The sequence below is a fragment of the Salvelinus alpinus genome, chromosome 2 (genome assembly GCF_045679555.1).
Source record: "Salvelinus alpinus chromosome 2, SLU_Salpinus.1, whole genome shotgun sequence".
Lineage (NCBI taxonomy): Eukaryota > Metazoa > Chordata > Actinopteri > Salmoniformes > Salmonidae > Salvelinus > Salvelinus alpinus.
Window position 1 is genome coordinate 21,461,886 of NC_092087.1, and position 12,901 is coordinate 21,474,786.

General features: G+C 44.3%; 1 protein-coding gene across 12 annotated transcripts in view; it reads left to right on the plus strand.

Moving 5' to 3' along the window:
• LOC139556293 (inositol 1,4,5-trisphosphate-gated calcium channel ITPR1-like) overlaps positions 1–12,901 on the plus strand; it is a 161,483-nt gene that overhangs the window by 66,662 nt on the left and 81,920 nt on the right. For all 12 annotated transcript variants that reach the window (XM_071370089.1, XM_071370148.1, XM_071370118.1 and 9 more), the window contains 2 exons: positions 686–815; positions 6,366–6,553. In XM_071370089.1, coding sequence (XP_071226190.1) covers positions 686–815; positions 6,366–6,553 — 318 coding nt within the window. The remainder of the gene's footprint in view (positions 1–685; positions 816–6,365; positions 6,554–12,901) is intronic.

Below are 12,901 nucleotides of genomic sequence, written 5' to 3' on the forward strand. Positions count from 1 at the left end.
CTTTCACTACATGGAACAACAGATAGTCCCAAAAGAAAATCAAAAGAAAGAAGTGTCTGTCCTATATCTGTGAGATATATAGGAAAGATCAGGATTTGTTTTATTTTTTTATTAGATTTGTATGTTTTTAACCCATTATTTTTGGCACTAAACTGTCTCCATACTGTATATACTTCCATACATTTTTTCAACGGGTACCGGTGGACTTCAGACGAGTCTTGTGAGGTATCCTAGAGCAAAACAACCGACGTGTTCGTGAGAGTCTCATCTTCCCACAGAGGGGTCTTAGTGTGTAGCCCAACTGTTTGGCCGCTACAGACAGAAGTTGGCAGATCAGCTGTACTGATTTGAGACAAGTCCGAAACGCTTGTGAAGCAAAATGGAGAACACTATTATGTTCGTGACAGTCTCATCTTTCCATAGAGGGGTCATAATAGTTTGTAGGCCAAACCGTTCAGGCCCTCTAGCTCTGTCACCTTTCACTGCAGATGGGGGAGTGGTGCGGTGGATTGAGACGCATCCAATGCAAAAAAAGTATATATCTCTAGCTTAAACTGACAGACTTTATGGGTATTATTTAGTATTATGCTAATTAGATGTCCGTGGGGGCGCAGACATCAACTCTAAGGTTTATCTCATGATGATGATGTAGGCTCCATCCTCTGACATCACCTCTTTCCACCAGGGTGAAGCCCTGAGGCAGATTCTGGTGAATCGTTACTATGGGAACATCAAGCCTGGGGCCAGAAGAGACAGTGTGACGACGTTCGTCAATGGTCCTGTCCCCCCTGGAACAGAAGGGAAACCTCGAGCAGGTACCTGTCTGTCTCTGTATCTCTGTGACACTCTGTATCTGTTTGTCTGAACTGGCTGACGTATACAGTGGAGTCATTTTGAACACTATATTTTTGAGATGTTATTTTTTACTTGTTATACAAAATATTTTTCTCTGAGCAATTGGATTAGTATAAAATAATATATATATATGTATACATATACAGTTGAAGTCGGAAGTTTACATACACCTTAGCCAAATACATTTAAACTTAGTTTTTCACAATTCCTGACTAAATCCTAGTAAAAATTCCCTGTCTTAGGTCAGTTAGGATCACCACTTTATTTTAAGAACGTGAAATGTCACAATAATAATAGAGAGAATGATTTATTTCAGCTTTTATTTCTTTCATCACATTCCCAATGGGTCAGAAGTTTACATACACTCAATTAGTATTTGGTAGCATTGCCTTTAAATTGTTTAACTTGGGTCAAACGTTTCGTGTAGCCTTCCACAAGCTTCCCAAAATAAGTTGGGTGAATTTTGGCCCATTCCTCCTGACAGAGCTGGTGTAACTGAGTCAGGTTTGTAGGCCTCCTTGCTCACACACGCTTTTTCAGTTCTTCCCACACATTTTCTATAGGATTGAGGTCAGGGCCACTCCAATACCTTTTTGCCACAACTTTGGAAGTATGCTTGGGGTCATTGTCCATTTGGAAGACCTATTTGCGAGCAAGCTTTAACTTCCTGACTGATGTCTTGAGATGTTGCTTTAATATATCCACATAATTTTCCATCCTCATGATGCCATCTATTTTGTGAAGTGCACCAGTCCCTCCTGCAGCAAAGCACCCCCACAACATGATGCTGCCACCCCCGTGCTTCACCGTTGGGATGGTGATCTTTGGCTTGCAAGCCTTCCCCTTTTTCCTCCAAACATGACGATGGTGTCTAGGAGACAGAACGCATCTCCTTCCTGAGCGGTATGATGGCTGCGTGGTCCCATAATGTTTATACTTGAGTACTATTGTTTGTACAGATGAACGTGGTACATTCAGGCGTTTGGAAATTGCTCCCAAGGATGAACCAGACTTGTGGAGGTGTACAATTTTTTTTTTGAGGTCTTGGCTGATTTCTTTTGATTTTCCCATGATGTCAAGCAAAGAGGCACTGAGTTTGAAGGTAGGCCTTGAAATACATCGACAAGTACACCTCCAATTGACTCAAAAGATGTCAATTAGCCTATCAGAAGCTTCTATAACCATGACATAATTTTCTGGAATTTTCCAAGCTGTTTAAAGGCACAGTCAACTTAGTGTATGTAAACTTCTGACCCACTGGAATTGTGATACAGTGAATTATAAGTGAAATAATCTGTCTGTAAACAATTGTTGGTAAAATTACGTGTCATGCACAAAATAGATGTCCTAACCGACTTACCGAAAACTATAGTTTGTTCACAAGAAATTTTTGGAGTGGTTGAAAAACGAGTTTTAATGACTCCAACCTAAGTGTATGTAAACTTCCGACTTCAATTGTATGTATGTATACAGTGGGGAGAACAAGTATTTGATACACTGCCGATTTTGCAGGTTTTCCTACTTACAAAGCATGTAGAGGTCTGTAATTTTTATCATAGGTACACCTCAACTGTGAGAGACGGAATCTAAAACAAAAATCCAGAAAATCACATTGTATGATTTTTAAGTAATTAATTTGCATTTTATTGCATGACATAAGTATTTGATACATCAGAAAAGCAGAACTTAATATTTGGTACAGAAACCTTTTGTTTGCAATTACAGAGATCATACGTTTCCTGTAGTTCTTGACCAGGGTTACACACACTGCAGCAGGGATTTTGGCCACCTCCATACAGACCTTCTCCAGATCCTTCAGGTTTCGGGGCTGTTGCTGGGCAATACGGACTTTCAGCTCCCTCCAAAGATTTTCTATTGGGTTCACGTCTGGAGACTGGCTAGGCCACTCCAGGACCTTGAGATGCTTCTTACGGAGCCACTCCTTAGTTGCCCTGGCTGTGTGTTTCGGGTCGTTGTCATGCTGGAAGACCCAGCCACGACCCATCTTCAATGCTCTTACTGAGGGAAGGAGGTGGTTGGCCAAGATCTCGCGATACATGGCCCCATCCATCCTCCCCTCAATACGGTGCAGTCGTCCTGTCCCCTTTGCAGAAAAGCATCCCCAAAGAATGATGTTTCCACCTCCATGCTTCACGGTTGGGATGGTGTTCTTGGGGTTGTCCTCATCCTTCTTCTTCCTCCAAACACGGCGTGTGGAGTTTAGACCAAAAAGCTCTATTTTTGTCTCATCAGACCACATGACCTTCTCCCATTCCTCTTCTGGATCATCCAGATGGTCATTGGCAAACTTCAGACGGGCCTGGACATGCGCTGGCTTGAGCAGGGGGACCTTGCGTGCACTGCAGGATTTTAATCCATGACGGCGTAGTATGTTACTAATGGTTTTCTTTGAGACTGTGGTCCCAGCTCTCTTCAGGTCATTGACCAGGTCCTGCCGTCTAGTTCTGGGCTGATCCCTCACCTTCCTCATGATCATTGATGCCCCACGAGGTGAGATCTTGCATGGAGCCCCAGACTGAGGGTGATTGACCGTCATCTTGAACTTCTTCCATTTTCTAATAATTGCGCCAACAGTTGTTGCCTTCTCGCCAAGCTGCTTGCCTATTGTCCTGTAGCCCATCCCAGCCTTGTGCAGGTTACAATTTTATCCCTGATGTCCTTACACAGCTCTCTGGTCTTGGCCATTGTGGAGAGGTTGGAGTCTGTTTGATTGAGTGTGTGGACAGGTGTCTTTTATACAGGTAACGAGTTCAAACAGGTGCAGTTAATACAGGTAATGAGTGGAGAACAGGAGGGCTAATTAAAGAAAAACTAACAGGTCTGTGAGAGCCGGAATTCTTACTGGTTGGTAGGTGATCAAATACTTATGTCATGCAAATTAATTACTTTAAAATCATACAATGTGATTTTCTGGATTTTTTAGATTCCGTCTCGCACAGTTGAAGTGTACCTATGATAAAAATTACAGACCTCGACATGCTTTGTAAGTAGGAAAACCTGCAAAATTGGCAGTATCTCCCCACTGTATATACACATACACACATACAGTACCAGTCAATAGTTTGGACACATCTACTCATTCAAGGGTTTTTCTTTATTTTTATTATTTTCTCTGCTGTAGAATAATAGCGAACAGCTCAAATAAGCAAAGAGAAATGACAGTCCATCACTACTTTAAGACATGAAGGTCAGTCAAGCCGGAAAATTTCAAGAACTTTGAAAGTTCCTTCAAGTGCAGATGCAAGAACCATCAAGTGCTATCATGAAGCTGACTCTCATGAGGTCCGCCACAGGTAAGGAAGACGCAGAGTTACCTCTGCTGCAGAGAATAAGTTCATTAGAGTTACCAGCCTCAGATATTACAATAAATGCTTCACAGAGTTCAAGTAACAGACACATCTCAACATCAACTGTTCAGAGGAGACTTCGTGAATCAGGCCTTCATGGTCGATTTGCTGCAAAGAAACCTCTACTAAAGGACACCAATAATAAGAAAGGACTTGCTTGGGCCAAGAAACATGAGCAATGGACATCAGACCGGTGGAAATCTGTCCTTTGGTCTGATGACTCCAAATTTGAGATTTGTGAGACCCAGAGTTGGTGAACGGATGATCTTTGCATGTTTGGTTCCCACCGTGAAGCATGGAGGAGGTTTGATGGTGTGGGCTTTACAGGTGACATTGTCAGTGATTTATTTAGAATTCAAGGCACCCTTTTAAAGTTTCCTGAAGTGCAGTCGCAAAAACTATAATGTGCTATGATGAAACTGGCTCTCATGAGGACCGCCACAGGAATGGAAGACCCAGAGTTACCTCTGCTGCAGAGGTTAAGGTCATTAGAGTTACCAGCCTCAGAAATTGCAGCCCAAATAAATGCTTCACAGATTTCAAGTAACAGAGACATCTCAACAACAATTCAAGGCACACTTAACCAGCAGGGCTACAACAGCATTCTGCAGCAATACACCATCCCATCTGGTTTGGGCTTAGTGGGACTATCATTTGTTTTTCAACAGGACAATGACCCAACACATCTCCAGGCTGTGTAAGGCTATTTGACCAAGAAGGAGAGTGATGGAGTGCTGCATCAGATGACCTGGGCTCCACAATCTCCTGACCTCAACCAAATTGAGATGGTTTGGGATGAGTCGGACCGCAGAGTGAAGGAAAAGCAGCCAACAAGTGCTCAGCATATGTGGGAACTCCTTCAAGACTGTTGGAAAAGCATTCCAGATGAAGCTGGTTGAAAGAATGCCAAGAGTGTGCAACGTTGTCATCAAGTGGCTATTTGAAGAATCTCAAATATAAAATCTATTTTGATTGGTTTAACACTTTTTTGGTTACTACATGATTCCATATGTGTTATTTTATAGTTTTGATGTCTTCATTGTTATTCTACAATGTAGAAAATAGTAAAAATAGCTTGTGTGTATATATATATTTTTTGTATACAATATCGCTCATATTTATCTAGAGGCTCCCCACTGTACATCTCAATACCTCAGAGTATTAAAGCTTGTTGAAGTGTTCCAGACTCTAATCAGGATGATGAGTCATGGCTGGTCTCTTCTCCACGCCTGGAGAATAGGAATGAGTTCCTTCCTGTTCACGCTTGTGCCTGCCTGCCTGCCCCCACCATGTCCGCCATTAAGACTTTGGACCCAGGCTCTGTCCCTCAGCATTTGAGCACTCTCCTCTGACTGAGCCAAGCCGTGCTGTTGCCAGGCAACCAGAGAGACGAGCTCTTGATTAGAATGTTTCGTGGAGTGTGGACACCTGCTCCCACAGCCAGAGAGTGGCCCTCTGGGTAACATTATCACACATCTGCATCCTTGTGTGGCTGGAGCAGGTGTCATCACTGGACAAGGCTAGCTAGTCTTAGCTAAGAAATACAGCTATTTTCAAGACATGGAATGATCATCACTATACTTTTGGCATCCTGTTTTTGGTTTAGTTTAGAGATCATATCCATCAAGATTCATCTCATTAAATTATATAATAAGCAAATTATGTAGTGAATCAATGAACAGGAAAGAGACAGACTGACCTCTTTAATCTGCCCGTCTAGCAATCCTCTTGAGTGAGGAAATCCCTGTGAGATGATGGAATTGTACTTTTACTCTCATTTACAGTGACAGGTTCTCCTGTCTGTCTGTCTGTCTGTCTGTCTGTCTGTCTGTCTGTCTGTCTGTCTGTCTGTCTGTCTGTCTGTCTGTCTGTCTGTCTCTCTGTCTCTCTGTCTGTCTCTCTGTCTGTCTCTCTGTCTGTCTCTCTGTCCTCCCTCCTTGTTCTGGCTCTTGATGACTATCTGCCTGTCTGTCTGTCTGTCTCTGTCTGTCTGTCTGTCCTCCCTCCTTGTTCTGGCTCTTGATGACTATCTGCCTGTCTGTCTGTCTGTCTCTGTCTGTCTGTCCTCCCTCCTTGTTCTGGCTCTTGATGACTATCTGCCTGTCTCGCTCTCCCCGTCTCTCTCTCCCTGTCCCTCGCCAGTGGTGAGTTCAGGGGCGGCCGCGGCCCGAGGGGAGCTGACCCTGCATGAGGTCCAGTGCCGTCTGGATAAAGAGGGTGCATCCGACCTGGTAATTGACCTCATCATGAACGCCACGAGCGACCGTATCTTCCAGGAGAGCATCCTATTGGCCATCGCCCTGCTGGAGGGCGGGAACACGGTCATCCAGGTGAGAATTAACCCGTGCCAGGGGCATAATGTGATATGAGTAGAACATGTTAGAGAAGAGGTAGAGTTGGAGAGACTGGGCCCAGAGGAGGAGACCAAGAAGTGGAGGCAGAGCAGGAACTAATGGTCTGTCTGCTGGGAGAGGTCCAAGCTCTAAGCTCTGAGTAGCTCCCCAATGCGTCACTACCTCCCCTCCTCTCAGCCAGCCAGAAGGGGTTGCTATGGCAACCAAAACCAATTACTTCTCTGACTGCACTGCAAGGTTAAGAGAGGAACATGGGGATAGTGGTGGGGAGCGGGGTGGCTGATTGTTGGGCAGTTACATTTTCTAACTTTGCACCTGCGTTTTTTGAGTGTGTGTGTGTGTGTGTATCTCTGTGTGAGCTAATGCGTTAACAGGCCTGTTACGTAATAGGGCTTGTATTTGTATAGTGGTTTTACCTGATGAACCCTGGCTTGGCTTCCCACTGCACAGGCAGTTTACTCAAAGGAACTCACATATGACTCCTGTTATATAACTACAGCATGTCACTGGCTGAATAATGCAGAGACCACAGAGCCTTATTAACTGCGTCTCACTGTGCTGTCAGAACAAGGGGAGGAGGAGCAGCCCTGGGAGCCAAATGTTCTAGACAGACCAGACACCTGTAGAAAACCACACCCTAGTTTGTAGTCCTCCATCCCACTGTCTCACCTCACACAGATCCACATATCACACACATACACACCCAGGGCAGCTGTTTGTATGTAGATGTGTTGAGTGTTTTGGTCAGGTTAGGGTTCAAAAGGCTATATGTCTTCCTCTTTTGCTGATAGTAGATAACAGTGGGTGTGTGCCATGAGTGTGTATTTCTTTTGGCATTGTGGCGATGCGCCCTGTGAAGTTTGGGTTAATATTTGCAAAGTCGTGTGTGTGTGTGTGTGTGTGTGTGTGTGTGTGTGTGTGTGTGTGTGTGTGTGTGTCTGTGTGTGTGTCTGTGTGTCTGTGTCTGTGTGTTTGGTTGGTTGGTTGGTGGTTACCAACCTCATGCAAGAGTGTTCATTCTGAAGAGTTTCTCACTGCAGTGTGGGTGTGTGAGAGAGTTGAGCAGGGGAATTACTGCCATTACTCATTGAGACTTCTATTGTAAGGGGATCGCTGGTCCTCATGCCTTTTTTAGTTGAAGCATAATTTACTCCCACTCTTTAACACCATTATGCTATCCTGCACACCCACTGGGGCCTTGGAAAGGACCTCCCTGCAGGAAAACATTACAGGTAGTAGTCAGGGAAAGAGATTGGCAGGATAATGTATTATTTGGAGGGGGTGGGGTTCTCATTGTAGCCAAGGAGCCTGCACAACTACACACAGGGCTTCTTGCTTTCATAATCCCAGATTGTTTTTTCACTCACAATTTGCAGGGAACAAGTCAGCTTTGTTGCGGGATCACGTATGGTGCTGAGTGAATCATATCAGCAGTCGCATCACATTTCTGTCTCTTAGAAAATGCTGGACCTCTCTTCAATGACAAAAAGGCTCTTGATGTCAAATTTTTTGTGGTAATCTGGGGTAGTCGCCGGGCCAACAGGAAAGAGGTAGGGAAGGAGGGGGAGTAGTATGAAGGGCCAGTAGTATGAAGGACGAAAGGGAAAGAGCTGAGGTGAGCTGCAGCCCTGAGCTGTATGTGCCAGCCCTAGGGGGAAAGGGGAAGTGCGTTAGTGAAAACAAAGATGATTTGTTTATATTTGCACACAAGAACATACAAAACAATATGATAAGAGTTTAAACTCTCTGGTACAAGTGGGACCTCGACAACAGCCAGTGAAATTGCAGGGCGCCAAATTCAAAACAACAGAAATCCCATAATTAAAATTCCTCAAACATACAAGTATTATCCACCATTTTAAAGATAAACTTCTTGTAAAAAACTTCTCCTTAATGCAACCGCTCTGTCAGATTTTAAAAAGGCTTTACGGAAAAAGCACACCATGCGATTATGTTAGGTCAGCGCCTAGCCACAGAAAACCATACAGCCATTTTCCAACCAAGGAGGTGTGACAAAAGTCAGAAATAGCATTAAAATGAATCACTTACCTTTGATGAGCTTCATCTGATGGCACTCCCAGTTCTCCATGTTAGACAACAAATGTTTGTTTTGTTCGATAAAGTTCATCTTTATGTCCAAATACCTCCCTTTTGTTGGTGCGTTTAGTTCAGAAATCCAAAGGCTCAATGCGCGCTCTCAACATCAAGACCAAAAGTCAAAAAAGTACAATGAAAGTTAGTAGAAACATGTCAAACGATGTTTAAAATCAATCGTCAGGTTGTTTTTGTCGTAAATAATCAATAATATTTCAACCGGACAAAAGCTTTCAAGGAAAAACATCCTTTCAAAATAATAGTACTTCCTGGTTGGATTTTCCTCAGGTTTTTGCCTGCCATATATCAGTTCTGTTATACTCACAGACATTGTTTCAACAGTTTTGGAAACTTTAGAGTGTTTTCTATCCAAATCTACTAATTATATGCATATCATAGCTTCTGGGGCTGAGTAGCAGGCTTTTTAATTTGGGCACGCTTTTCATCCAAAATTCCGAATGCTGCCCCCTACCCTAGTGAAGTTAAAAGGCAAAAGAAAGGGCCTCCTGAGTGGCACAGCGGTCTAAGGCACTGCATCGCAGTGCTAGAGGCGACACTACAGATCCGGGAGACCCATGAGGCAGCGCACAATTGGCCCAGCGTCGTCCGGGTTAGGACAGGGTTTGGCCGGCCGGGATGTCTTTGTCCAATCATGCTCTAGCTACTCCTCTGGTGGGCCTGGCGCATGCACGCTGACACGGTCGCCAGTTGGACGGTGTTTTCTTCCGACACACTGGTGCGGCTGGCTTCCGGGTTAAGCGAGCATTGTGTCAAGAAGCAGTGTGGCTTGGCAGGGTTGTGTTTCAGAGGACGCATGGCTCTCGACCTTAGCCTCTCCCGAGTCCGTACGGGAGTTGCAGCGATGGGACAAGACTGTAACTACCAATTGGATGTCACAACATTGGGGAGAAAAAGAGGTAAAAAGTTTTTTTTTTTTTAAGGCAAATGAAAAGAGCATGTGCAGGAGAGGTAGAAAACACAGAGGTGTGTCAGGCCCAGCCCCCTTTCAAAATAATATATAATAAAAACAAAGTATCCAGATTTTTAAGACTAAGAATATCATTTTGCAACCCAGGCAGGCTAAGGCTGTAGTATTGAGCCAACCAACCCACAGGAGCAAGGAAGCAGAGGCTTGTACTGTACATTGGCTACCGGTGGTCACCCGTATGGAGATATCTATCACCTGTGGCTACTCCCGTTCAGAGCCTTAAAGTCAATGTATGGCGCTGCTCCAGCATAGACATCCAGATAGGTCAGACAGTAGTGACTACTGCCAATTGGATTGTGACGCTCCTTGCTCTGTTTGGAAGGCTCTCTGACCCACGCTAGAAGTTGATGCCCACACTATTGGCTATTACAACACTGGCAGTGGGCAGAACAGCCTGCTGGCTGTGGTGAGGTCATTATGTTTGTTTCAAGGGATAACAAACTTGATTCCTCCTCTGTAGAAACTCAGATTAGGTCATTGTTCAGTATTTCACTCGTTTTAATTGAGTCTGAATTGATTGTCCTTTGCATGATGGAACACTGTCTTGAACAAGCTTTCTGGTCCACTATTGGTTATTATCAATGCTCAAAGGCCAAACCGGCTTATTTTCTATTTTCTTCTTTGTCTTGTGAGTGATATAAAAAACAGAACTTCTTAGAAAACCAATCCCTTCAGGCCTGTAGGTTCGAGAGAAAAGTATAAATAGAATTGTCAGAGGGAGAGGGGGCGTTTGACGGGAGGCTGGACACTGACATCCCATTTTGATGATAATGATCAACTCTGCCTTCTGACAGACCTGTCATTTCACAGAGATAGCAGGTCACTCTCTGCAACAACAAAAAAGAGGAAGCTCACGCTGCTGGTGTTTTGGCACATCAAATACACCGCTGGAACTCCGATTAAGGTGTTCCTAATACTTCAAAAGATTTCTTTGAAATCCAGGTGTTTTAATCGGCGTGTGCTGATTATGACCTTGTGGCAATTAAGAGAGGAGTAAGGTGTTTACATGACTAATGCCATACTCGGCCTACTGCCGTAATCAGTTTAATATTGTGTTGTTAGTGTGCATGTAAACATACTCACTGTTCCAAACTCTCCTGAACTCCCCCCTACAATTCCACCATGCTGATGGAAGTGGCTGGCAGGGGTTGTGATTGGATACTGGGTGGTTTATTTGTTTTTCTATCCTCTTATACTGTATGTGACCGGGCCTTGTGTGAGAGTGGGTCTCCGTGGTTACCGACTGGTGGGCACGGCACGGTACGGTGCAGGAGCCCTCCAATGATTACAGCCACAGCTCTGTCGCTCAGAGCCTGCGATATAAATAGAGCTTACATAACTGCCCCTTGTTGATGCCAAGAGCCAGCATAGCAGTGAAGGGAGAACAACAAAAAAGAGAAAGGGAGGAATGCAGAATGACCTTGTTTTTTTTATGGAGGAGGCCCCTTTGCCCAACATTGGGGAGAGACAGAGACCATAGTGCACCCAGTGGGCCCTGCAGGTAGGGTCTAGTCTGCTGCAGAGAAGAGGATAAGCTGGTGGTTTCCTGGAAGAAGGAATCAGCAGGTTGATAGTGCATTTCAAGGGCCCAGGGATAAATAAGCTCACCACCACAGCCATGCTGGTGTAAATTACACTTAGCAATGCCCAAGTACAATTGAGTATCACCTAGTAACTACACCGTAATGCCTAGTCTACACTCTTAGAAAAAAGGGTTCCAAAAGGGTTTTTCAGCTGTCCCCACAGGGGAACCGTTTTGGTTCCAGATAGAATCCTTTTTGGTTCCATGTAGAACCCTCTGTAGAAAAAGTTCTACCTGGAACCAAAAGTGTTCAACCTGCAACCAAAATGGGTTCTTCAAAGGGTTATGCTATGGGGACAGCTGAAGAGCCCTTTAAGGTTCTATATGGCAAAAACATTTCTGAGTGTATAATAAAACCCCTCAATTTTCCCATAGAGGAAAATATCAATCTTCCTTCCGTGTTGTGTTATTGTTGCAGACTATGACATGTTGTTATGTACCCATATGTACCAAAGAACAGGCTTTAACCCGACTGCTCTGCACTAAAACTATGGCTAAACATATTGTAAATGTCAAAAAAGTACAGAGGGGCGAGAGAAGAGACATGGAGAAAAGTCCTGAGACGCAGGATCAGGGATGGGATGGAGGTCGAAGGTCAGGGGGGGCCACAGGGGACATCAGCTGGGCAAGATATAGATTATAAACCTGTTCCAGATAATTGGAAACTGATAGCCAGTAAGTCAGCAAACTGACAAGTTCCTTGATATGTGTAGATGGAACAACAGGCAAATTGCCCTGACAGTGTTTTTCCTTAGCAGGCTCTGTTCCTGCTTGTGCTGCTGCTGCTGCTACCGCTGCTGCTGCTGCTACTGCTGTTGCTGTTCTTGTCTTGAACATAAGGCGACAGTCAGGTGTTGGCATAATGATGGTCATCCAAGTGATCCGAGATGGAAGTACTTGTTTTTATGGTCACAGTCATGAAGGCTTCCCATTCAAACTAGGTAATGTTTAAAAAAAAGTTGCTTTCTGGCATTTTTCCCCTCTGTGTGGCAATGTGGGTGGAGGTTTGCCTGGTTACATAGCCACTGTTGATTTCTGATCCTAATCACTATCAATGAATGAGCTTGGTGTTAACCTTGTTGAAAGAGGGACAAACTACAGTACTTTGATTAACTTAATTTTAACTTTGAGTGTGTACTATCAGGTCTTGGCTACTGGTGGACCTCTGTGAGTACTGTTGAATGCATGCCCGGTTTTAATTTTAAATGTTCTTGTTTTCTTGAAACTTTTTTTAATACTGTATTCTGTATGCCCCCCCCCCCCTCTCTTCCCTCTCACCCACCTGCCTTTGGTCTCCCGTCCCCTCCTCTCTCCCCCCTTTCCCTCTCACCCACCTGCCTCTGTCCCCCCCCACACACACACACCTTTCCTCTCACACCACATACACACTTCGAGAAACTCTGGTGCTTAAAAGGTAGGGCAGGATTTTCCTCCACTTCTTTCCCTCCTTCCTCCCCTGTTATCTGATGTAACAGGCTCAGTGGTGGTGGCTCCCTCCCTTCAACAACTCAGCTGATTACAGGCCTTATGTAAGGAGGGATAATGAAGGGAAAATGGGACAGGATATACCAGCCTGTAGCACATGGAATAAAAAGGTGTCAATTAGGCTGCATACTTTCACTTGAAGTTTTGTTTTGGTTATATTATTGCTAAAGTACTT